The sequence below is a fragment of the Hemicordylus capensis genome, chromosome 3 (assembly GCF_027244095.1).
Source record: "Hemicordylus capensis ecotype Gifberg chromosome 3, rHemCap1.1.pri, whole genome shotgun sequence".
Taxonomy (NCBI): Eukaryota; Metazoa; Chordata; class Lepidosauria; order Squamata; family Cordylidae; genus Hemicordylus; species Hemicordylus capensis.
Genome location: NC_069659.1, coordinates 319,776,087 through 319,803,588, shown reverse-complemented (window position 1 = coordinate 319,803,588; position 27,502 = coordinate 319,776,087). Strand labels below are relative to the sequence as shown.

Sequence of the window (27,502 nt, the reverse complement as noted above, 5' to 3'; positions counted from 1 at the left end):
GAAACCCTTAAGAAAGAGGTCCCCCACCCACTCCTCTTTCTGTAGCACATACAGAGCAAAGTACTGTACAGCATGAACACTCAGGAAGATGACAAACCCTGCAGGGTTTCTGCCTCCGCCATCAAGTCACCAGAGGTATCAGGGCTATTGGCACACTTAAAATTACAATTGCCCCAATACTTACTACATTTTTATACTGCCAAAAACAGATGTCTCTGGGTGGTTTATAAACAATAAAACCACAGTTAAAAGTAATGAAAATAGTTAAAATAATTTTAAACAGCACTAGCAACAATAAGACCAGCTTACAGCTGGTCAAAGGCTTGATTAAATAAATGCATTAAGAGTTATTTTAAAAGCTACCAGAGATGGGGAAGCTCTTTCAACAGGGAGTTTATTCCAGAGTCTCAGGGCAGTTACGGAAGAGGCCAAGCCCTGAGTCACCACCAGACAAGCTGGACCTCTCCAATATATCTGAATAGATCTTATAAATCAGAGATGCTTTAATGAAATTACTGGATATTAAGTACAGGATTACTTGAGATGACACTTTCACAGAATATCATATGACTCCTTCAAGACAGAGTTAATGGTTTGGTGGTGCCAAACCTGATATTAAATCTGGAGGTAAAGAGATCAAGTTATTCATTCATTCATTAATCAAATTTCTACACCGCCCCAAACTTTCGTCTCTGGGCGATCAGATTATGGTCTGATGGGGGGGGGAGAATTCGGTGAACCAATAACCCAGGAAAAATGGCTATGGGATAAATATACTTGACTGAGACGCTCAAGCAAAGTCATTTGAAGCTGTAGCACTGTTGGAATCCAACCCCTGTACTCTTGGTAAGTCTTGCACTGGTCAATGTTGGAGAGATGTCTCAGCATTAGAGCAGATATTTTTCTCATCTTCTGGATATGCTCCCTAATAATCAAATTTCGAGTAGACATTTTGCAAAGAACTGAAGTAAGTAGTAGGGTACACCCTGCGGCTGTTCTCACAACCCGCCAAAACCGGGCTGAGGGAGCCCAGCCCAGTTTTGGCGGGTTGTATGCTGCAATAGGAGCTGCGCGGCTCCCAGCAGCAAGCCAAGCTCCCAGCAGCAATGCTCCCCCCCCAAATGAGGTGAGCGGAGCGTGAGCTGCCTGCTCATTTGAGGGGAGAGCAGGTTAAGCCCACCCTCCCCCCCAAAACCCCTGCAGGCTCTCCACGCTGCTCATATGGAGAGCCTTCCTAACTCATTCCCCAAAAGAGGTATTGTTTGGTCACTTGAAAGATGAGGGAGATTTGGCGCTCATACTTGGTTAACTGCAGCTAGGTTTTGTACTGCTCCTTTTTTGAAATCCTCTTCTATCCCAACATCATTTGGCTGGCACAAGTAAGTTTGGGGGTTAGCCTTAACAACAAAACTGACACATGAATATATAGATGCAAATGAATTAGAAGCTGGATTGTGTTTACTGATCACCGGGATACAAAGATTAGCTGACAATGTTTATCCATATTCTTCATGGATCGTATTGAGATCAATAATTTGTGGACCTAACAAATCATATTTCTGAGCCTATAACTCTATTTATATATATATATTTGCTAACAAACAACATTTATAACTGTTGTGTCATGATTGCAGAAGTAGAAAGAAAAGAAGAACACACACTACAGTATGTTCAGCACAAAAGCGGTACACACTGTTCCCTCTAAGGCACGTGCACACGCTCACAAGTTTTCTGATGTTAATTTTAGATCCCACTCAGGCTGAATTAGGAAGGCCCCACTCTGACTGCATGTGCGCACACAGTGCCTTCATACTGCCACCCAGAACAAAACTCATTCTGCACAGAGATGGGGGGGGGGGATTAGAGGGACACTGGTAGAACGCCTCCTATATTTATCCTGCATTTGAGGTATATATCTGTACAAAGGTTCACTTTTTAAATGAACACATTACAGTCATTCACTCAGAAACATGCACATGTGTATGGACTTCAGTAAGTGCATACAACATAATATTTGAATAGGGCTAACAACTGCATCAGGTATATGCACATACTGCCCAATTTCCACAATCCTTCTACTCTGTTTTTGACAGAGAATTTGACATATTGATATCTGCACATAACCAATGAGAACACTGCGTCACACACATGGGCCTGCGCTCCAGTACACGCATGGAATTTCCAGAAATCGGATCATGTGAATGGGCCCCTAGGCGTCACAGTAAAACGAATTTTAGATGCTGCCAGAAGACTTATTATACAACCCCCCAATATAAACATAATTACTCAGGGACAGTCCAAGACCATCAGGTGCCTGTGGCAAGGTGCCAGATGCAAATCACACCCTCCCACCTGTCTTAGCAGCAGCTGGAAAAACCACGCCTCTCCAGCCCACTGAATCTGAAGACGAGGGGATGAAGTGCGGGTCATTAGGTTCAATTACTTCCCTACTCCCAAAAAGAACATGCTATATTTGGAATAAAGCACAGTCAGCAACCTAATGGAGCAGTGGGGAAGTGACTTGACTAGCAAGCCAGATGTTGCTGGTTCAAATCCCCGCTGGTATGTTTCCCAGACTTGGGGAAACACCTATATCGGGCAGCAGTGATATAGGAAGATGCTGAAAGGCATCATCTCATACTGCACGGGAGATGGCAATGGTAAACCCCTCCTGTATTCTACCAAAGACAACCACAGGGCTCTGTGATTGCCAGGAGTCGACACTGACTTGACACAGCACACTTTACCTTTACATGCAAGCTATTCCCAGGCATGCCGCTTAATTTTCTGATGCAAGCACTATGTCTTCAACAGCAACTCAACATGTATAGTTTCTCAAGCACAGTAATGAATACATTTCTTGCAGATGAATTATTGCCTGCCATTCAGCTGTTAAATTCACAGAGCCTCCGAGAAGTAGTGGCTATCCTAATACGGACCAAAGACCAGGATGCACATTAAGTACACAAACCTGCAAATTAAAATATTTATTCATTCTTGTCTTTCACTCAGTGCTCCAAATTGCAACAGGCTCTTACCTTCAAGCCCTCTGCTGGCAGTCGGTAGCCGAACCTCGCTGGTAGGTCATCAAATGTCTGCGTTGCATTTTCAAAATTAAACTAAACACCAAAGGAATGTGGAAGAGTCAGATCCAAAGCCATATATTATGTACCAAACAGAAGGAGAGAGACCATATAAATCCAGTCACATAAAACTGGAAAGAATATCAATAAACTTACTCTTGAATTCCCAAAATTCATGCTTCATAGTCTTACACTAGACTCTCCCCTGGCCTCAGGAAGGAGAAACTATTGTGTCATATGTTGCCCAAAAGCCTAAAAAAGGCAAGGCCAAGGCCAAGCTCATAAGTATATAGATAGCTGCCTTCTACAGGAGTCCCTAGCCAACCGCAAGGGTTCCATTCCTGGAAACCCTCACGGTTGGCGAATTCACAGTAGGCGAGACATAGACATTAATGGGAAACAAGGGATTAGGGGAATCAAGAGAGGGAAAGTGCCCCAGAATACCCCACAAAAGTGAAAAATCCCCTGACCTCCAGAAATGACCCCCTAACCCCCCCCAGAAATGACCCCGATGGCAGAAATTGGCCCCCCAAACCACCCAAAATTCAAAAAAATGGTGCCAAACCACAAATACTCAGGTCACGGTTGGTGACAATTTTCCAATCACAGATACTCAAATCTGTGATTGGCAAACCCGCAATAGGCAAGGGACAACCGTACTGAGTACAATCCATCTAGCTTAGTACTGTCTATAACTAGGGATGTACGAACTGGCTGCAGCTCTCCAGGGTGTCAGACAAGTCTCTCTCAGTAGAGATGTGCACGAACTGAGGTTCCTGTACAGGCTCATTGTCCAACCAGTTTGGAAGAGGTCCTAACCTGTTTGGGACTGCCATGGTGGGGGAGGTAGTGGTAAGCAGGGTCTTTACAAAGGTGGAGAGCAGGTCCTTACCTGCTCTGCAGCTTCCTGCTGGGGCAGTGCTCCTCCCAAGAACCCACACATGGTGCTAGCATGCACATGGCATCATCCGTGCATGCATGCTGGCACTGTGCACAGGCTCTTGGGAGGAACGCTGCCCCAGCAGAAAGCTTCATGGGGTAGCAGAGAGCAGGTAAGGACCTGCTCTCCGCCTTTGTAAAGACCCTGCTTGCCGCTCCTCACCCCTGCCAGCGCCAAGCTAGTTTGGACCAGCTCTCCTACCCTCCTGGCTGATGTGATTGCGACAAGGAAAATAGTTTTTAAAGTCAGCAACCTTACATCACAGGTCGCTAATGGTTCGAATGGTTTACCCATAAGTGCCGTGAGCACACTTTGTAAATCCCAGGGTCCCGCACATCCCTATTTCTCAGCCCTACCTGGAGATGCTGGTATACTTTTATTTTACATCAGAACAGTAATTGCAGAATGCTCTTTTAAACTGCTGTTCAGAGCTGACAAACTAGAATTGCAGGAAACCCTTAGCACTATGCAGTCTACACAGGATTTTCATCTTTGGTCTTTCCACTGCCCCTGGCCTTAGTGAATGAATAAAGTAATTTAAAATCCAAACTAAAGTTATATATGCATCTTTTCAACATTTTGCAGGGAAGGAAGTTACCAGCTATTTGTGAAAGTTAGTGAGAGCCAATCTAAACTGCAGGTTGCTTACCTATAACTGTAGTTCTTCTGGAGGTCATCTGTCCAGTCACACAGATGGGCTTCTAAGCAGCGCCAGAAGCATCCAGAACCTTACAAGCTAATCTTTTCTTTCAATGTCTGCCTTATGATAGGTAGCTAGGCTCCACCCCTGTACACCTTGGTCACATGACCCTCACCCTCCTCCTCAGTTCCAGAGTCCGCCAAATCCAGCTCTGCGAGGGGCAGGTTGGGTGGGTGTGTGACTGGACAGATGACCACCAGAAGAATTACAGTTACAGGTAAGCAACATGCAGTTCTTCTAAGTGGTCTCTGTCCATCACACAGATGGACGCATAGCAAGCTCCAGAACCATGGAGGAGGGGCAGAGCCCATGACACCAGGCTTTTTACACAAATACAACATACAGAGCCAGGAAAACAAGGCTAACGTAGAACACAACTTTATTGAACTTAACAGCAAAAGAAGCAGCAGGGAAACCATACAGAAATCATTGGCAATACAAGGAATGGAGCAGTCAATTGAATACAGCTTGTAAAACCGATTTCCCAAAAGAAGCATCCTTACAAGCTTAAACATCCAAGGCGTAATGCTTTATGAAGGCTGAAGGCAATGCCCACGTAGCTGCCTGGCAGATCGACTGCAAAGGGAGACTCCTGTCAAATGCTGTGGACGTAGCTACTGCTCTGGTGGAATGAGCGCATAGCGAACTTGGGGGAGTCCGTCCAACTACCTGGTACGCTAGCTTGATGGTTTGCACAATCCATGAGGAAATGGACTGTGAGGAAGCTCTAAGGCCCTTATGGGGCCCACCATAAGTTACGAACATGGACAGGGAGGCCCTGAAAGCCTTAGTTCTATCAATATAAAAGGCCAGAGCTCTCCTGACATCTAGTGTGTGCCACTTACGCTCTAAGGCAGTGGTGGGACTGGGGAAAAATACAGGCAACAAGATAGGCTGGGACCTATGAAAGGATGATAATAGGGAGAAAAGAAACATCCAATCGAAACACCACTTTCTCCCTTTGAAACAAGAGGAACGGGGGGGTCACAGTGCAGGACCCTCAGCTCTCCTACCCTCCTGGCTGATGTGACTGCGACAAGGAAAATAGTTTTTAAAGTCAGCAACCTTACATCACAGGTCGCTAATGGTTCGAATTGTTTACCAAATAAGTGCCGTAAGCACACTTTGTAAATCCCAGGGAGGAGCTATTGAGGGCATATCTGGGTGTAATTATTATTATTATTAATTCGATTTCTATACCGCCCTTCCAAAAATGGCTCAGGGCAGTTTACACAGAGAAATAACAAAAAAATAAGATGGAACCCTGTCCCCAAAGGGCTCACATTCTAAAAAGAAACATAAGATAGACACCAGCAACAGTCACTGGAAGTACTGTGCTGGGGGTGGATAGGGCCAGTTACTCTCCCCCTGCTAAATAAAGAGAATCACCACGGTAAAAGGTGCCTCTTTGCCCAGTTAGCAGTTAATTGGGCGAGACCCTTTAAAAACTGTTTAACCTCTTTTAATATGAACAAGGACGGTTTACGAACAACATCTTCCCGAAATGCTGAGATGGTGGCCAAGTGTACTCTGACGGATGGCATAGAGAGCACCGACTTCTTTAAATCCAATAGATACACAAGAATTACTGCAAGTGTTGTGTGGGTTGGGTCATGAAAACCTTTCTCAAGGCCGCGGACTCTGAAAAACGTCTCCACTTTGCTGCATAAGACCTCATTGTAGATGGCTTTCTACTGGCCGCCAAAACCTCTTTCAACTCAGATGACCAGACAGCTGGATTCTCCACGCCGTCAGACGTAACATCTCAATGTCGGGATGAAGAATCCGGCCATCCTGCACTGACAGAAGCGATGGTTGGAGAGGCAGTCGGACGAACCGGCTCCCCGAGAGGTGCAGGAGACAAGGGAACCACGGTCGATGCAGCCACCAAGGGGCTATCAGAATGCAGTCTGCCAAGTCCAGGTACAACTTTTGGAGAACCCGAGGCAGAAGGGGAATTGGAGGAAACAGATATAGAAATTTCCCCGACCAATTGGTTGCAAATGCATCGCCCTTTGAACCTTTCCCATTTCCTCCTCTGGAGTGGTAGAGAGGGCAGTGGTGATTGGCCTTGCTTGCGAACAAGTCAACTACTGGGGAGCCACAGAGACTGAAGATGGTATGCAACACGTCCGGATCCAATTGCCATTCGTGAGATGTGTGACTCAAATGGCTCAGAGAGTCTGCCAAGGAATTGTTCAGTCCCTTGACATGCACGGAGGAAAGGACCGTGTGGTGTTCTAGGGCCCAATGCCAGAGTTCGAGCGTTAGCGTCAAAAGAGCACGAGATCCCGTCCCTCCTTGCCTGTTAATGTAGGCCTTGGTTGTTGTATGGTCTGTTATGACTTGTACATGACAGCCTCGTACCTCTGGCAAAAAACCTTTCAAGGCCTTGTATACGGCCAAGAGCTCTAAGTAATTTATATGATGGTTGGATTCTTCTTCGGTCCAATGACCATTTATGCGAAGGTCTCTCAGATGCACTCCCCAACCGTCTTCTGAAGCATCTGTCGTCACTTGCGCTTGGGGAGATGGCTTGTGGAACGGAGTTGATTGTTTCAAATTCTGTACAGTCATCCACCATTTCAGAGTATGGCGAATCTGAGTCGGGACCTGCAGCAATTTGGAATTGTGGTCTCTCGCCACTATGAAGGTATCGAGGAACCATCGCTGCAGAGGTCTCATATGTAGCCTGGCTGTCGGCAGAGTAGCCGTCATGGAGGCCATGAAACCTAGCATTCTTTGCAGTGTCCTCGCCAGGTGAAGAGCCTGACTGTAAACGTGGCATGCCAACTGCTGAATATTCCGAATACGGCCTTCCGGCAGACACGCTGTCGCAGACACCGAGTCTAACATGACCCCCAGGAACCTGATGCATCGCGTGGGGAGTAGTTGCGATTTCTTGTAATTGACTGATAGACCCAGATCTGTCAGTAGCTGTATAGTCATATCGAGATCCTTGCAGAGGCGGTCTGGCGAGCAGGCTTCCAGCAACCAGTCGTCGACGTATGGAAATATCTGAACCCTTCTTTCTTGCAGATAACCTATGACAACCACCATGCATTTTGTATACACTCTTGGTGCTGAGGAGAGTCCAAAAGGCATGGCCTTGAATTGGTAGATGTCTTCTCCTACTTGAAATCAAAGGTATTTCTGGTGTTGCGGGAGGATGGAAATGTGGCAGTAGGCGTCTTCGAGGTCGATGGACACAAGCCACATTCCTTAGGAACATAGGAAATTGCCATATACTGAGTCAGACCATTGGTCTATCTAGCTCAGTATTGTCTTCACAGACTGGCAGTGGCTTCTCCAAGGTTGCAGGCAGGAATCTCTTTCAGCCCTATCTTGGAGAGGCCAGGGAGGGAACTTGAAACCTTCTGCTCTTCCCAGAGCGGCTTCATCCCCTGAGGGGAATATCTTGCAGTGCTCACACAGAATCATAATGTCTGAAATTGAAAGCATTCTGAACCGATGGTACTGCATGTAAGTATTTAGAAGACGAAGATCTAAAATAGGCCTTAGGCCTCCGTCTTTCTTTGGTACAGTAAAATACCGGGAGAAGTGGCCGTCCAGCCGATGAACTGACACACGCTCGATTGCTCCCTTGCGAAGGAGGGTACATATCTCCTCTTCGAGTATGGGGTTTGTAGGGGTAGACACCATGCCTGAGTCTGAAGGATGCTGTAAGAACTCTATTGCGTAACCCAGCCTGATGATGGTGAGGACCCAAGGATCCATAGTTACGCTTTCCCATCGGTTCAGGAATAGTTTCAGTCGGGATCCGAGAAAGGGGTAGTCATGCCCTTTTCTGGAAGGGCACAGGCTTGGACTTCTGGTGGTTCGGCTTGATGGTCTGGTACTGTCGCTTTCTGTACTGCTGGCTGTACTGAGGGTAACGGTGCTGCTGAAAGGACTGATCATATGTATTGGGTGTAGACAGACAGTGTTGGTATGGGCAGCGTGAACGAAAGGACCTATTATTTCTAGGTGCCGAAGATGCAGGGACGAAGCTCATGGACCTTGCTGTCTTTCGCAGCTTCTGTACACGTTCCATCATCTCATCCGTTTGAGTTCCAAACAATGCCAAACCATCAAACGGAAGGTCCTCAATTCTGGTCCTTGCCTCAGTATGTAGGCCGGAGGACCGAAGCCATGTGTGATGGTGCAAGGAGATCGATGTAGTCAGAGACCTGGCCGCCAAATCGGTCAAATGTTTGGAAGTATGAAGGAGCTGCTTACTCAGCTTGTAACCATCCTTCTGAAGGGAGAGGACAGCCTCCCGCTGTGGTGGTTGGAGGGACTCTAGATGCCCCAACAGTTTTTCCCATAACAGATGGTTGTACCGGGACATGCAGGCCTGGTAGTTTGCGATCTTCAACTGCATCGCAGAACTGGAATACACTCGCTTGCCCATAGCATCCAGCCTGCGTCCTTCCCTATCCACTGGGGTGAGAGGAGTTTATTTTTAGACTTAGTCTGTGCTGCTTCTACTATAATAGAGTTCAATGCAGGATGTTTAAGCAAGAAAGAAGAATGTTTAAGCAAGAAAGAAGAAAATTCTGCTCAAATTTTATACAAGTTCTCTACTTTTCTGGAAACTGCCTGGACAGAAGACGGTTTTTCCCCAATGACTCTGAGCAATGTCTAAGAGGGCCTGATTCATTGGAATCACCACACACTGAGACAAACCAGGCTCCAAAATGCCAAACAATGGATTCGCTGAAGGTTTAGGTATTTCTTGTGATTGGATACCGAAGGCACCCGCCAGTTTAGACATAAGAAGGAAATGCTTTGTAGTCTCCAGAAGGAGATGAAGGGTCAGTCGCTCCTTGCTGATGAGCATGCTTCAAGTCAGGAGCATCCTCGCTTGAGGAGGAAGTGGAAGAATCTGGTTCAGAGTCACTAGAGGAGTCTGATGATTCCAAAATCTCCTCGGGTAGGACCGGGCAGACCAGATCCAAGGATGACTTCACAACATTCCCTATAGGCTGTGTGGAAAGTAAAGGGAGATCAGTGCCTTTGCTTGTGATTGGTACTATACTAGACGTGTCATTACATTGAGTGGGAGTAGCCGGAGCTGCTTGAGAACGAGCAGTGGGCATGCTATGATGATTTGGGTGTAAGTGAACCCGTGAGGCTACTATATTCGTGCCATCGTCGGAGGGGTAGTGATGTTTCTTGTAAGGAGGGGGACCCCTTCTGAAATGGTCAGCCGCTCTCTCTCCACGCCGATAGGGAGAACCAGAGGTTGAACGATAATCCCTTCTGGGCGTCATAGATCGCTCCCAATAGCCCCTCTTACAATAATCCCAGACTCTATAAGAGGAGTAATAATGGCCCATGTATTCAGACCCTCTGGGATCACTCTCATCTGTCAAGTCGTAGTTGTATGTTGGGTAGTATTTAATAGAGTGATGTGGGGGGAGAATGCTGGGTCATACCCATCAGGACCACTATCTTCACCAGAGAAAGCAGACTTCCAACACCCTGACCCCGACAGATCAGATTCGAAGGCAGTTGCATCGCTTATAGGAGCATTGCCATCACGGCAGGAAACTCTCATTCTAGACCGCCCAGGGGTCATCGGTTTCACCATCTGCATTTCAGTCACTACTCCGTTCGCAGAGTGTGAAGAGACTCTTAGTGGCTCAGCGGGCTGTCGCTGCTCCGAATCCTGTCAGTCCTGACAGGGTTTGCTGCGTTTCTTCTTTGCCTTGTGTTTAGCAGGCTCCGTGGATGGCTCCAAGTGTTTCGAGGCAGGCACGTCTTGCGCATGCATGGCTGCCGGTGCCGCCGACACACAACTCTGAACACTTGGTTTCAACTTTGTTCTCGGTACCGAGCTGGCTGCAGTCTTATCCTTCTGTTTCTTGTGCTTTTTATGACCCACCGAAACAATCGAGGAGCCTGCGGGGTTGAGGAAGTAGTTGGGGCAGCACTAGGCGCTGGAGTCACTGTGGGGGCTTTCTGTAGCACTGTTAAGGACACCGGTAAATTGGAGGCAGAGGGAGTCCCCAAAGGAGTCCCAGGCCCTCCCAGTGGCAGCGCAACCACCTCAGATAACACAGCCCGGTCAGGTTGGCCATCTGTAGAACCATTGCCTGACAGCTCCATTACAACAGCTGATAAGGCTCTTTCCCATAAAAGAAGGTGCAGCCGAGACTGCCTGTTTCTTCGTGCCTGCCTTGACAATTTCTGGCAGTGTGCGCAGGATACAGTATTGTGGGTTTCACCCAGACAGAATAAGCACAAACTATTCCCATCTGAAGAGGGAAAGGCAGATTTGCATTTCAAACAACGTTTAAAGGCCAGGATGCAGGCCATGCAGTGAATAAAATCACCACAGCATTCACCTCAGAATGAGGGATGAATTTAAGAAGGAATACTAAACACGAATAAAAGAAAAGCGCAAAATGATAAAGAGAGAAATATGTTAAGAAGGCAGAAAGAATAAACCAAAAATTATAAACCCCAATAGAGTAACCTGTGAGATAATTCAAGATGTTTCTCTTTTGGTGGACAAAAAGGAACGGAGGAGGGTGAGGGTCATGTGACCAAGGTGTACAGGGATGGAGCCTAGCTACCTATCATAAGGCAGATACTAAAAGAAAGAAAGATTAGCTTGTGAGGCTCTGGATGCTTCTGGCGCTGCTTAGAAGCCCATCTGTGTGATGGACAGAGACCACTTAGAAGAACCTTAAATATCTAATTCACTTGAGGAAGTGAAGCCTCACCATGAGCACACAATGCATGAGATGGGGTGGGTGGACTATTGTTTAATAAGGAGAAAGGGGGGAGCATTCCCTGTAAGGCGTGCATGTGCTCACATGGTGTTTTTTTTAATGTCCGCTCAGTTAATTTTAGATCCCACTCAGGCTGAATCAGGAAAGCCCCACTCTGAATGCACGTGTGCACATACTGCCTCGATACTGCCACCCAGAACAAAACTCATTCCACACACAGATGGAAAAAAATATTAGAGAGAACACTGAGAGGGGGGGATTCACTCTTTATAAAACAGATACCTAGGCTAAATCCTCAGCACAAAGCAACAATAGGAGAAAGTGAATGGATAACTTGCTGGAAGGGCAAGGAATTGCACTGTGGGGAGGGGGGAGCACTTTTGCAAGAAGCTATTAGAAAAGGGAAACGGGAAGAACTGATTGCATGTTCCGCTGGTAAATGAGGTGGGAGCAATCCTTACATTTTAAAGAGAAATGCCAATTCAGTATTAGAAGGAACAAGTAGGGCCTGCAACAAAAATACTGATGTGCATCCCCAACTGCAAAGAGGAATGCCAGCCTGGAACAGAAGCCTTATATTGTTCGGGCTTTGTGGGCTGTGCATGTGGAATCTGAGTGAGGGGGTGGGGAGAGGAAAGAGACATGGTTTTCTTTCTTCCCCTCCTACCCATGGCTTTCCCTTATTGTGTGACATACTGCTAGAGTAGGGGCAGACAACCTTGGCTCTCCAGCAGCTGTTGAACTACTACTCCCATCATCCTCAGCCACACTAAACTATATACTGCAAGAGGAAAGGGAGGAATGGCTCTGGAAAGTGGCAAAAGAAAAAGGTGTCTTTTGGGGTGTGCATGGACTGTTTGGCATTGTTCGGTCCAAATTCGAACCGAACTGCAGGTATGCAAACCGGTTGCATCGAACCAATCAGCTAGGCTGGTCAGTTTGACAAAACAGCTCAAACCGGTTCATGATGGAACCATTCAAATCAGCCCAGTTTGTGGCAGTCCACTTCACGATCAAACCGGTCCTGCACATCCCTAGTGCAAGGAGGAGAGTTTAAGTTCCCAGCACACATACCTCCCCAAACCCTAATCATTCCTTCCAGGATACTTGCCTTAAGCTGTTAGGGGCTTCCGCAGGCCAATTCCCTTCTCTCCTCCAGTTTTCATGTGCTTTTTTTCCAACTGACATCCTAACATTCCATGTCTAATGGCTCTCAACAATAGAGAGATCCACACATACTGCTCTACTTGCAATTTCTTTGGTGCTTCCCCACCCCCAGTGTGGAAACAAGAGCAGTTCATAGAAAACGATGGAGACATTCAGGAGTTTAGCACTGTTGTGACTGGGTGGGTAACAATGTGTCCTTCCGTCTCAAACTCAGAAGTTTCCCTTCATCAGACCATGGAATGAGTTATTCTTAGTATTTTCTTAGCTCTATGCCCTCAATATTCTGTAAGGCCCTAGAAACTCGCAGGGCTGGAGGGGTTTTTTTTGTGTTTTTTTAAAGATTTCTACTTCACAAAACATGTAAGCATGTTGTTGTAAAACATGTATACTTACCGCTAAAATGTCTGCTTCCACAGGCAATAGGTTTAAGAAAGCAAACAGCTGAACCGTGAGAATGGTGTAAATCTGAGTGGCAGACAACATTAACATTCCTATTGACAGCAGCATGTTAATGCAATTCCTGTAAGATACAAAATGAGAAAAGTTAGAATATGCATGTATACCCTGATCTATATATGTGGCTATGGATATAGGCAGCTGCTAGGGTGCATAAAGAGGCTCGGCGCTACCTAATTAAAGCCACATCCTATGAAAGACAAGTGGAGCACAACAATCCTAGTGCTGCTTGCTAGAATCTCCCCCCCCCCGCCTAAAAACTTATTTACAAAGTCAGGGTACATCAGTTTGTGCTGACATTATCATCAGATAACGAGAGAGTTGTACTTTATGCTACTGCTCCCTTCAACTTCCTGCTCATTCTTACTCCACCCATGTCCTGAAATGTAGTTTCTCATATGGCATTTCTACATCACAGAAACTGTAGGAAGAGTAACGCTGCCCTGTCCCCCTTGGTTAGGGACTGTTAGGACCTAAACAGGACCATCAGTAAAGAATTTCCTAAGGAATGTGTTGAAATGTCTTGTTTTTATGCCAGTGCGCAAAAATAATTTGCTTAGATTCTTGTATTTTGGGGGGTACAATTACAAGAATTTGGTTTAAGATCAAACAGATCTCCACAATCATGCAAGCCACTTATCTGCATACAGCAGGGCTGCTCAACTCTCTCCTGCAGATGTTGGCCTACAACTCCCATAATCCCTAGCTATTGGCCACTGTGGCTGGGGATTATGGGAGTTGTAGTCCAAAAACAGCTGGGGGGGCCTGATACAGAGCAAGCTGGCTTTTCACACACAAATATCATGCCACGTAATGTTTCCACAATCAAGTTGTGTTCACTCCTCTACCTCCCTGCTTTCATTTGCAGTAATGGTTTCAATCTTCTCAATGGTGGTTTATTAATTTAAAATATTTCTGGTAATAGAATTAGAGGCCACCATTGTGAAACCTGCAGTGCTCACCAACAGTCTGGTCCACTATCTAAGATTTGTATACTGTGCTAGGTTACCACAGGTCACCGCTGAACTGTAATGAAGCTAACTGATGGCTGAAATATTTCCTAACTGTAAGAGGAGTTCAGCAGTGCAACAGTCTGCCTGTTATTAAACCTCCTGATTTGATTAGGCATCTGTTGAATCTTAATAAAGTCAAGAGATGTTAAAATCCCCATTTTAGTCAGTTACATATGTGTTTTCTGACACCATCCGGTCAGAAAGTCCATTCTGCTTCAAGTGACTTTTTAACATTATAAAAAAGATTCTGAATAAAATGGTACAGCAATAATTGCATTTGTAATTAACTTTACTAACGAACACATATCTACATAAAGTGCAAAATGTTAAAGCGCTAGAAGTCTCAATGGATATTTCACACTGACAGGAACAGATCCCTTGGCCCAAAAACGACCTATCAAGACACCCAAAACACCTCATGCAGACTTCTATAAGGGAACATGTGCTAAAACTGTCTCGTGGCAGTCATCGTGCATTTTTTGTCCAACCAGTTTCCCTCAAGTTTTTGGGTCACTCCTGCCCAATTTAGTCTCCACCATTCTAAAGTTATCAAAACCATTATCAGACTTTTGTCCCCATAAAAATGATCATGCAATCCTATTGCTCTGCTTCTAGTATGGAGAGCCAAAGTATACCGAGAACACATCCCAGAATTCTCTCCAATGCACAGGGGTTTCTTGGCAGAGAAGCCAATGAGGAAAGTAGCGTCTGAAGATACAAAATGGAAGCAACTCAGTTAAATAACAACTGCTATTCTGTTTACTGGCAGATACCAGCTCTCAGGGAGTAGATGGCAATATATCTCTGGCTAATCCTCAGCATCTTGGGTTTGGTAGCTCTGTGTACTGCCCGGGTTTTCATCCTATTTTGCTTCAACACAACAAAAAACTGGGAGCACACACAGCTACCAAATCTGGGTAGAACACACAGTTTTTGATTGTGTGAATGACCTCAATAAGACTTCTCTCCAAGTAAACAAGCTGTAGAAGGCACTTATGCTAATGGCCATACAAGCATAGAAGATTGTGTTGTAGAAGGCACTTATGCTAATGGCCACATTATCTTGTGGCAATGTATTTCTTAAGTACATTCTGTGAAGATGTATTTTTGCCTTACATCTATTGCTCATCAATTTCAGCAGATCATAAGCATTTGTATACCACAATACAATGAAAAACGCTTCAACAACATGTTGTAAACTTCTGTCCGAGACAAAGAAGCCCCAGAGTGTTGGAGCTTCCACTTAATATTTAATACATTATAAATAAAACACAAAAGGCAGTTTGAACTGCTGCACACCCCTTGCCAAAGCAACAACACCCATCTCCAAACTGCATATAGATGCTGCAATTGTTCCCAAAGACTTATTCACAACATTGTTCATTAAATCTCTTTCAGGCTACACATCCTCACACACAATATGAACAACCTTCTGGCCTTTAAGTATAGTTCAGTACACAAACTTCCATTCCTACTGTCTGCCGTTGAATCAATTTCTTTCATGGCCAAACACAGCAGATAGGCGATGATGAACTTGCACATGATTCAAAGCATCGTGATTAGTAGCAGATATTTCCCAAGTCCAGTTGGACGGCAGAGATCTTGCAGATGACTCTGCAAACAAAGCATCTGTTTTCGGCAGGGCAAGCAAATATTGAACTTCTACAGAGCTTAGACCAACCATCTTCAACAATGGTTAAACTCTAACTGGCAACCCACAACCTACTTTTAATGTGTCTTGTTCGTTCTCTCTCTCTGGTGACCAAATGCAAAGCAGGACAAGGTTCCTGGACCTTTCATGGTATTGCAGGCAAGTGATGACAAGACTACTTGTTAGATAGCAAAAGGAAAACATAACCTGCCCAAATAATTCATTCATTCTCTCTCCACAAAATACTGGCCAAGAAATGGTAATTTCATGCAAATCAATTGATGGGGTGGGACACACAAGTGAAGACCAAAGGCTTACATTATAGGCCTGTGCAGTTGCGCTGGTCAAACAGGAATGTCAAACCTGATATGCCCTCTGTCAGACATTGTCAGAATGAATTCTGCAATGACAGGAGGGACCCACAACAGTTGGAACCCCGACAAAATTCCTTCCTGTTGTAGAACTCTGTTGGAATTCCAACATGCCTGGTGGACCTCCCACCACCCCTATCACTGCCCTTGCTGAAAAAATGTCTGCTTGCCTTTCACCAGGGCTTAAATTTAAGAAGAAAAAACCCCTTTCCCCTTTCAATCTCAAGCCACCTGAAAATAACACTTTTGCTCCAGAAGTGGAAGACAGCGAGCAAGACAATCACCCACGAGGGATCCTCTGACCCTGTGTCCTCTGATTTAGCAGGATGGCTGATTCAACTCAATTTCCATTTTATTTGGTCCATAACCAGCATAACAATTCACTACATAAGCACCACACACAACATAACTAGCCCCCTTTCTACTACTTAAGTAAATTATATCTTATTATACAAACTGCAGCACAGAATTTGGCCATGGCAAAAGTTCTCTGATTTCTGATGTGCCAACCAATAAGACACATTAAACATTTCTGCTAGCCCTGGTAAAGCGGACAAAGAGGTGTAATAAATATGTTATGTTATGAATACTTTGAAAAAAATCCACAGTATAAAATTTTATGTTCAGTTGTCCCTATCTCATAAAAACCACAGAAGCAGACTCTTTCTTCGCATGGCATTTTCAAATTTTTCCCAAATAGCACCACAGATGGCAGAGAGTTGCATCTAGCCAAGGTGAATGCCCTTCTAGGACTAAAAACCTTTAAATTAAATTAAAAAGAAATTCTGCCAGGTTAAAACAGCGATTTAATCTCTCCCATTTAATGGATTTAGGGAGTAGACTTAACACACTTTGATGTTCCATATCTTATACACATCGTTTTAACACCTCCCTGGCCCGATCATGGCCTAGGGAGAGAAACCATATGGAAGAGGCATCTATATATTTCTCCTAGTGTGCCAGGGAAAATGCGTCCTAGCAAGCCATCTGATTGGCTGGGGCGCAGGCCAATGGCGGTGGGCCGGCCTGCTGGTTGGGGACTGGCTGGCACTGGGAGGCCAGCGGTGGGCCGCAGAACCGGCACTTGGCCCCGGCTGTGGAAGCGAGGCAGCGGTGGGCCCGCCCACTTGAAATGGATGGCACTGGGAGGCAAGGGGTGGGACATGGAGCCGGTACTTGGCCCGGCGGCAGGCCTGCAGGCCTGGCTGCAGAGGCGAGGCGGCAGCGGCGAGGCTGTGGCGGAGGCACCCGTGGAGCAAAGGCGCCTGTGGGAGGCCAGTGCAAGAGGGAACCAGGCAGTGGAACTTCTCTGTTTGCCACCCAGGAGAAGGAACTGTGGCGGCGGGGGCCTTTTCGGCCACCCGCCGCCCGGTAAGGAGGGCCTGGTCTGTGGCAGCGGAAGTAAGGTACTCAGTGCGGGGAGGGGGGAAGGGAAGGGAGGGCAGGAGAGAATTGGGTAGGAGGGAGGGGGAGGGGGGCAAGAGAGAGGAGTGGGAGGGAGGGGGGCAAGAGAGTGGGGTGGGAGGGAGGGGGGAGAGGGAGGGAGAATGGGACAGAAGGGAGTGGGGAACAGCTGGCCCCAAAGAGTGCACAGATGCTCTGTGCGGGTCGGCTAGTAAACTCTATTTGTTGATGCCAGCTGGATTTGAAAGAGTCTTCTAGTATTAAAGATACTAAATCATTAGGGAAGAACTTTAATTTCAGCCAAAAGATTTGTATAGTTATCCAAGTTGGCTGATTTTGAGGGACTGCATGCTGGAAATAGCAGGAAGCAGGGAACAAGACAATCCTCCATGGAGGACCTTCTGACCCTATGGGCCTTCTGTGGGACGTTGCCCTGCTCCCCCTTGCCCCTATTTCTAGCATGCAGTCCCTGAAAATCAGCTGTCCTGCTAAGTCACACCTTTTGTGGATTTTGAAGTGGCTACATGAATCCTCTCTAAACTGGGTGAGTGGGCAACAACATGGCAAATGCAGTTTGATGTAGATGTAAACAGTGTTTCCTTTTAAAGGGTTTCCCAGGTGTTGTGGACTACAACTCCCAGAATCCCCAGCTGCAATGGTTTTTGTTTGGAAATTATGGGAAGTAGACAACAATATCTGGGAATCCCTGTTAGAGGGAACACTGGATGTGAAGTGATGCACATTGTGGCAAAAACCCTCAGCTTCACTAATACACTAATGGGGTCTGAGCTGTCAGTGAATGACCAGGAAAGAGATCTTGGGGTCATGGTGCACAGCTCGTTGAAACTGACAACAGTGCATGACAGCTGTGAAAAAGGCAAATTCCATGCTAGGAATCTTTAGGCAGGGGATTGAAAATACAGCTGCTATTATTATAATGCCTTTATACAAATCTATGGTCACATTTGGAAAACTCTATACAGTTCGTGTTAACATCTCTCTAGAATAGGCCTGCTCAACTTCGGCCCTCCTGCAGATGTTGGCCTACAACTCCCATAATCCCTGGCTATTGGCCCCTGTGGCTGGGGCTTATGGGAGTTGTAGTCCAAAAACAGATGGGGGGGCCTAAGTTGAGCAGGCCTGCTCTAGAAGGATATTGTAGAACTGGAAAAGGTACAAAAGAGGACAACCAAGATGATCAGGGGACTAGAGCATCTTGCTTATAAGGTACAACTGGTGGGCCACTGTGTGCAACAGGACGCTGGACTAGATGGGCCTTATCCAGCAAGGCTGTTCTTATGTATTGTAGCAGATGCCTCATCACTACTCTCCAGCTATCCACATGGTTAGGGGACTGTGAACAGCTGGGATGTTTAAGGGGCCTCCATCCTGGATTTTAATGTACAATCAATAGCTATAATTTCTTACACATGTTTAAACAGTAAGAGGCATTCTTCCATAAAAGAAGTTGTATGTTAGAACTGCAGAAACATTTACACAAAAGCAAGACTCCTAGCATTCCAAGCACCTTAACGTGTCCATTTCAGCCTCTCCTCCGCACACCCCAGTAACAAGTTTTGAAAAGGTCAGTGTCTCCAAATTGATAGAGCCCTCGGTCTTGAAAGTGAGGGATTTGTTCTTCCAACCTGTCAAGAATTTGTACTTACATGCTGATGTAGTGCGCAGCACCCAACAGGCATTTTAACACAGAATGCATGCAGTTGTGCAAGAGCATTCTTGCACATATGCCTAGAACTGCATACACAGAGTTGTGCAATAGTATGGCCATTGCAAATAATGGCCATACCATTGTATGACTGTGTTTTTAGGCATTTGCACAAAAGTGTTCTTGCACAACTGTATGAATTCTGTGTTAAAATGTCTGTGTGATGCTACATAGGAATATAGGAAGCTGCCTTATACCGAGTCAGACCATTGGCCCATCTAGCTCAGTATTGTCTCAGTATTGTCTACACCAGGGCTGCTCAACTTTGGCCCTCCTGCAAATGTTGGCCTACAACTCCCATAATCCCTGGCTATTGGCCATTGTGGCTGGGAATTAATTTTATCTATCTATCTATCAAATTTGTATACCGCCCCAAACTTTCATCTCTGGGCAGTTTACAATAACATTGTAATTTCCATACAATAATTATGGAAACTGTTGTCCAAACACAGCTCGGGGGCCTAAGTTGAGCAGGCCTAGTCTACACAGGCTGGCAGCGGCTTCTCCAAGGTTGCAAGCAAGAGTATCTCAGCCACATCTTGGAGATGTCAGGGAGAGAAATTGGGACCTTCTGCATGCAGGTGCTCTTCCATGAGTGGCCCCATCTCCTAAGGGAAATATCTTACAGTACTCACATGTAGTCCCCCATTCAAATGCAAACTAGGGCAGACCCTGCTTGCTACAAGACCAGCTTCCCTCCCAGTATGTGTCAGCCAAAGTGAGGGCCAAATCAGAAGTAACCTTTAAACATACTGTTTGGCTTTTAAAAGCTTTGTTGCAAAGGGGAGAGAGTTAACCCCCACCCCTCTCCATGGCACGGTCCTGATCCAGATTGGTAAATGTGGCAGCAGAGTCCCAAAGGGCGGGGGTGGATGCGGAGAAGAACCACTGAAGTCATGTTTGAAGTCATCATCTTTAGCTATAGCAGTACATCAATGCTTCTTGTAGAAAGCCTTCTCCATCTCCTGAGCCTTTTGGAAGGGCGGTATATTTTTTTTATTAATAATAATAATAATAATAATAATAATCTCAGAGGATGAATTTGCCACTTGGGGTTCTTCTTAAATAACCATAGATCACACTGTAAGAACAACAATACCTCAAGGCAGGAGGCTGTGTAGACTAGCTCTGGTTGCAACTACAGCAGTGTTAATCCAATGTCTATCCACATGTGCTTGCTGATCTGAATAATCTCTTGTTCTACTATACATCCCTTGGTGTCAGTGGACACCAAATCAACCAATCCAACTACCATCATGACCATAAGAGGAACCTTGAACTGGGCAGAGCTGGGCTTAAGTCTGATTAGCCCACCTTAAAATTCTCCTTCCTTGTTGCTTTCCATCCTCCCTTAAACTTTACCTGTCACCCTGAGGCAGCTGTTAACATCCAGAGGATGCAGTACTATAGCCATTTAGTCATTTGAAGCAGGACACTCTTTCTCACTTTGACAGACAACTGTCAAGCCAAAAGTACTTTCAGAGCTCAGTTTCCTCTGGAACAGAGACAAAACCTAATGCATATTCTAATCCGACAAAAAGACACCATCAAACCCTCTTACCTGCCCTTCTACTTCAAGTTAGTTTTCTAGACCTTAGGGCCAATTAGGACATAGCACCAAACTGCAGGTAGGTGTACCTGAGGTTAGCCACCGAAGCAGAGAATCACACCACAAACGATCCAGTAACTGAAGTTTCGTTACCTCCGTTTGCTGCTAGAGTTGGTTCTTCCTAATCTGCCCAGGCTCAATCACACCACTCACAGAGCTGCTTGCATTGCTAGACTGAGGATATGGCATCAGCGCATCACTTGCCCAGCAACCATTGGCTATGACGCAAGTGGGGACACGCTCATGGCTTCTTGTCATCCAGCGGCTTCTTTAGCAGGGCAAGGACAAATTAAGTCTTTCCTCCCAAGCATCACACGGCTTCAAGCATCACACAGCTTAGATCCAAGGTTGAAACTGCTTCCCCTGCATACAAAGCTGGAAACCGAAAATGGGGTTTACAAAGTGAGGGGGGCAGGGAACCATGACTTTATATGCCTTCGTTCCAGGGGTGGAGGAAATCCAGTCCTACACCACATCACTTCCAACTGTGGGATGATGACTGAACACCTCTAAATCAGAATCCCCCTTAAATATAACTATGCCGCAATGCCTTGGTTGGCCTCAGCTAGCTGGGCTGCCTGGCCTGGTGCAGAGAGCTGTCTGCCTCAAGAGCGGTGAGTCACGGGTAAGAGACTGCCCACTTCCAGCCCTCCCTCAGTCCTGCAGCCACTCCACCCCCAGGCTTTGCCCACCATCCCCCAACACACCCAGAGTTTGTCTATGCCCACCAAGGATCACCACCCTGCCATCACACAATCCACATCCCTTGTTTCCCCCAATCTGGCAGCACACAAGCTCCACTTTTCATTCCCCACTTACAGTTTAAGAACCACACAACACACACTTAAGTGAACAAGATTATCTTTTTAAAAAAAAAAAAAAAGCAAAAAACAATTGCAATGCAGGTGCTTTCTGGTTCTGTGTCTTTAAATAAGGAAAATCTAGGAATGTGGGATGCCTGTTGCCATGAAGCAAAAGGAGGGGTTAGGTGATGGGTTGCTAGGCAGCAGAAGGTGGAGCATTCGCTCTGAGAAACAGCCAGCGAGAGATGCAGCTGAAGCTATACTGAGCTGCTCTGAGCCTCCTTCTCTATGGTCAAAGGGAGGAGCTTCAGCACAAACCTCAGGTTACAGCAGGTGCTGAAACTGAACATGATGGGGCCAGTGGGCCTGTAGTTTCAGCAACCTAACCAACTTCAAACTGAGATTCTGAGACATTAACAGAACCGCAGTGGGGAAGAAATTCTACATTCGGATGGTCAGAAACACCGACCTTGGGTATGTTTAACTGCAACTGGGTGTTATGTCCAAACTGGCCATTGGAGTCATTTCCCAAGTATGGGGATGCTAAAATGAAAGGCTGTTGCTTGATGCTCCCCTCCCCTGCCCTGTACATGTATACAATACTGAACACAAAACAAGTCAGTAGCTTAATGAGTCCACTTTATACATGAAGTTTATCTAAATGCTAAGAAGTTCAGGAAACCCGTTTGCAGAAGCATGTGAGCAGAAGGGAACACTGAAGTCACATACACTTGGATCACAAAACACACATGTCTATATGAAGTGACTGTCAAGTGACTGTCAAAGTTAATAGCTGCTATAAATGACCACACACTCTCCTCAGCATTCTTTGAGGTCGTTCTCACAACCTCAAGCCGCCGCTCGGGAGGGCTGGAGGGAAGGCAAGAGCTCACCTGCCTTCCCCTGCAGATGAGCGGTGGCCGTCTTAGCCTCCGCTGCATTGTGGGCCCACACGAGCAGCAGCACAGTGGAGGCCAAAACAAGGATTGGGAGGTGTATGTTCTCCCACATCCCAGTGTGCCCTCACACAAGCAGGGGGCAGGGGGAGAAGGAGCAAATACCAAAGAACAAGAAGAAAATGCAATTATTTCTCTGTAAACTGCCCTGAGCCATTTTTGGAAGGGTGGAATAGAAATCGAATAAATAATAATACTGCCAGATCTTCATGATGAGACTGATGTAACTATTACACTTTTAAGTCTAACACAACCATCTAGCACAGGCCTGCTCAACTTCGGCCCTCCTGCAGATGTTGGCCTACAATTCCCATAATCCCTGGCTATTGGCTGCTGTGGCTGAGAATTATGGGAGTTGTAGTCCAAAAACAGCTGGGGGGCCTAAGTTGAGCAGGCCTGATCTAGTGAGACCTAACCTAGAGTGTAACAGAAGATTACTGCTCATTTTAGAAGTACTTTTTAGTACCTTCAGTCGTTTGGAAAGCTGAAATACAGAATATTCTCTTGCACAATTTTACTGTAACACGTACAGACCAAAGAGTTAAAATCCCATATTTAGTATGAAAGATGCAGACGAAAAAGACGGCCTGATCAATTTCAACAGAACAGAGCCAACGTCATAGTGATTTCAGTTTCAAACACAAGAAGTTTGCTAGTAAAGAGCATCTTTTTCATCAAAGTTGGCACAACAAAAAGGAAGTTTGTGTTTGTGCTTTTAGGTCAAAATCTTGGCAAATGGGGGTGGAGTAAAAGGTTGCCCCCAAATCCCCCTTTGGTTCAACTTTTTAATTGCCACCACCTGTTTCATGGTGGTGGCAGCACAGCTTCTGGAAGCCACTTCTCTCTCTCTCTCTTTACCCAAAAGCCCCCTCACATTACTACTACTACAACACATAGTGTTCTAGTGAAGGGACTTGCCTGTAGAAGAAATGGCACTCACCAAGGGAAGTATCACTGGGAGCAGTGCCGATAAGTTTGCCTCACTTTTGCCTCCACACTCCTGAAAAACTCAAGACGACCACCTTCATCTTAACTGCCTCTAGATGAGGTGGAAAAAAGTATGGGTGTGTGGGTGGTAATTTTTTGGTATTTATTTAAAGTGTATGTGTGTCTTTCTGGAACATCAAAGTAGTTAGTAATCAAATGCAAGAATTTCAGTTTTGGGGGTCAGGGGAAAGCATCTTGGCATCAATTGATAACAGGTAGTTCTAACAAAAACAAAAGCCATAAAACCACAAACCTCTCAGAGGATATCAGTCCTTTTCAAATCCCATCTTCACAATTCAGTAGAATAGGCCTTTTTTATTTCTTAGGAAACCACCATTAACTTGATTAGCAGAGCATGGATCGGATCACCAGGAAGAGGGTGAGCAGAAGACTGATAAGACTCACTGCCCACCCTCTTCCATATGTCTGCTCCATTTAATTTCTTTCCCCCTCCAACTCTGCACTGACCAGCTCAACTTTTCTGGGGGAAGGAGAGGAGCATCAGAAAACATGTTGTCCCTCCCTCTGGAGGACCATAGCTCTTCCCCCATCATGGTGGCCATATCACTGCCCCGCAAGACACAATGGCAACCACCGATAACTGAGCCAGCCACAATCAACATAGGCCTTTCCTGGGCTACACATATCACTGAACGTTGGGAGAGTGTGATTTACTGAACCCATACCAGAGATATGATACAGCTATGACTCTGTATTGGCTTACTGGCTGTTGCACTGTTTTAGAGTTACCGGCTTTTGATTTGTGTTCTTGATTTAGATTTGGTTTTAATTTCTATGTTTCTTTTTGTAAACCGCTCCGCGGACCTCAGTCAATTGAGTAGCATACAAAAATATATAAATAAATAAGTGAAGTCATTAAGACAAGTGAAAACTGTGTTCTACCCGAGTTTGGGAGCTGTGTGCGCTCCCAATTTTTGGTTGTGTGGAAGCAAGGTTAGAGGAAAATCTGTGTAGAAGTGATTGTGTGGAAGCAAGGTAGGAGGAAAAGCTACCTAGGATCAACTCCTACCTGGTTTCCACAAAACCAAAAACTGGGAGCGCAAACAGCTCCCAAACCTGGGTAGAACACAGTTTTTGATTGTGTGAATGACCTCACTATTTGAGTCTAGGTATCCCAAAACGTTACTGTCTGCTTTGCCAGGCAGTCCATCTGAGAGAACATGTGGCCTTGTGTTGTCCTTTCTTTCCCACATCTCAGTAAAACATCTTGCACATTCCACTGGAAGGAACACTGCACAATGTCTGTAAAACTATGGGAACTATGCCTGCCTACCTGATAATATAGGGGTGTCATAGCTTCTCTCACACTCTCACATCGTTTGCTTCTCAACACACCTCTCCCGAAAGCACAGCAAAGGGCACAGCCACTGCACTTGCACCCCATAACAGGAGGCCAGGCAGCTCTGTGATGCCCAGTCAGAAGGCAGGCCTTACTGGAAACTGGAGCAGACAAAGCATGCAGGCTGCAAATTAGGTTAGGACACGCTCAAGGCACTAGGAAGAATAGGCTACAGCATACCTTAACCAGACGAACAGCTTAATAATTTTAGCATGAAAAATTCTGCTGAGCATCTGTGAAAGGGCAGATATTTCTACCGCAGTTCTCAAACAGAAAGCAAAAGAACTGCACCCATATCTTAGTGCCATTCGCTTACCAGACTAGGGGGAATACTATTATTATTATTTACACAGTCAGACAGGTGTCATTGATGGGTTTGTTTTATCCAGACATCGAGTCCTTCCCAAGGACCTGGGATGTCTGAATTTATTAGCAATTATTATTATTAGATTTTTATACCACCCTTCCAAAAATGGCTCAGGGCGGTTTACACAGAGAAATAATAAATAAATAAGATGGATCCCTGTCCCCAAAGGGCTCACAATCTAAAATCAAACACACCAGCAACAGTCACTGGAGGTACTGTGCTGGGGGTGGATAGGGCCAGTTACTCTCCCCCTGCTAAATAGAGAGAATCACCACGGTAAAAGGTGCCTCTTTACCAAGTTAGCAGGGGATAATTTTCACACATTAAACCAGGGCTGCACAACTTTGGCCCTCCTGTAGATGTTGGACTACAACTCCCATCATCCCTGACCACGGGCCACTGTGCCTGGAAGGCCATGTGCAACCCTGAATTAGACACTAGCAAACTTGAGTTTGCCACTGGCTGCAATGGACTGTATAGTGGATACAGTACAATCGACTGGAAGCCACAGCCTGGCTCCCTAGCAAGTGAGGCAGCAAACAATCCTTACAGCAGAGATAGAGCTGAATATAAAGCAGTATAGCACTGGGCAGTGCTTAGGTTCTACTGCCTGTTAAGCTATAGAACAGATATTGCCTACTCCTCTTCCTGGTCATGTCCATCTGGCTCACTCAACCAATGGGCCAAGACATACAGGAAGAATGCCCTTGCCCCTGCCTAGCTTGCTCTAGGGATGTGCATGAGCCGTTCATGCACCCTACAGCGGGACAGGGAGCAGTCCCCTTAAAAAGCAGGTAAGGAGCTCCTTACCTGCTCGCCTCCACCCCACCGCTATCCCGCCGCCTGCGGTCCAAACGCCTGCACGGAGCTGCAGCACTGTTCCCTGAAGCCTCCGCACGGCACTGGCACGCACATGGCCAGTGTGCACATGCGCCAACCATTTGTGTGGTCAGCAACACCATGCTGACCACACAAATGGCCATCACATGTGCACGCCGGCCATGGGTGTGCCAACACCACACAGAGGCTGCAGGGAGCAGCGCTGCAGCCCCGTGTGGGCATTCTGAATGCAGGAATCCGCAGCAGAAAAGCAGCAGGCTGGGGTGAGCAGGTAAGAAGCTCCTTACCTGCTTTTCAAGGGAATTGCTCCCACCCCACCCACACATCGAGCTGGCTTGGTGCTCAAGCCACTTTGGCACTCCCAAAAGGAGGCACCAAACCAGCTTGTGCACATACCTAGCTTGCTCATTCATTCCACCTCTTGACTGCATCAATCCATTGCCTGGCTCAGATGCCATGCTTAAATTTCCAGGTATTGTGGCAAGCTGTTGCCTGGGTACTGTGAAGCCCTGATCTATACTCTGTACAGCTCATCCCTCGCCAACTGCTAGGGTCTCCAATCTGGCAAAACCTCACCGTTGGCAAATTCATGGTTGGCAAGGCATGAAAGTCTATGGGAAGGAGGGGATTAGGGGAACCATGGCTGCAAAAAGACCTAGAAATAAAGGGCAGGGGGAATACAAAAAATACCCCCAAAAATGCTAGAAATCACACACACACAAATAAAAATCCTGTAATACTGCCAATTGAGCAGACTGAACCTTTGGACATTTTGGGGGGAACCCCCCCCCATCACTCAAAGGCATTTTAAATTGGCAAAAGATAGCAAGTTCAGCAAGGGTCGCCAAGAGGAATGAGCAGATCAAACCTCTGAACCCGCCCCCACCCGCCCAAAATCGCTGAAGCCCCCAAATCACTAAAAAATACCTTGCCAAATGAGGATATACAGGTTGTGGTTGGCAAGGCCTGTCACAATTTCCCATTCGTATATACTCAAAACCACAGTTAGGATAGAAAACCGTGGTTGGCAAAGGATGTCTGTACTCCTTTGGTGCTGCCAGACCGGGCAGGCCTCTGAGATCTGCCACAGTAGCTAAGAGTACGAGTTGCCAGCAAGTCTCCAGTTAGTCTTGCGTCAGGCATGAACTCACTAGACAGGCATATTCAAGATGGGACTTAAAACAGTTACCTACCTTAAAAGACAGATAATGCACTGAAGTGCTTTCAGCACTCAAAGAGTTCTATATAAGGACTAAATAGTATTGTTAACACAAGTCATTAGAGTGAAATGCAGAGAAATAGGAGTCCACAAGGTTCCTGGGAATT

The 27,502-nt window shown here is 46.0% G+C and overlaps 1 protein-coding gene across 2 annotated transcripts in view; it reads right to left on the bottom strand.

Moving 5' to 3' along the window:
- RNF13 (ring finger protein 13) overlaps positions 1 to 27,502 on the bottom strand; it is a 103,696-nt gene that overhangs the window by 69,539 nt on the left and 6,655 nt on the right. For both annotated transcript variants that reach the window (XM_053308201.1, XM_053308202.1), the window contains 2 exons: positions 13,027 to 13,153; positions 3,039 to 3,119 (listed from right to left, as the gene is read on the bottom strand). In XM_053308201.1, coding sequence (XP_053164176.1) covers positions 3,039 to 3,119; positions 13,027 to 13,140 — 195 coding nt within the window. In that variant the 5' untranslated portion in view covers positions 13,141 to 13,153. The remainder of the gene's footprint in view (positions 1 to 3,038; positions 3,120 to 13,026; positions 13,154 to 27,502) is intronic.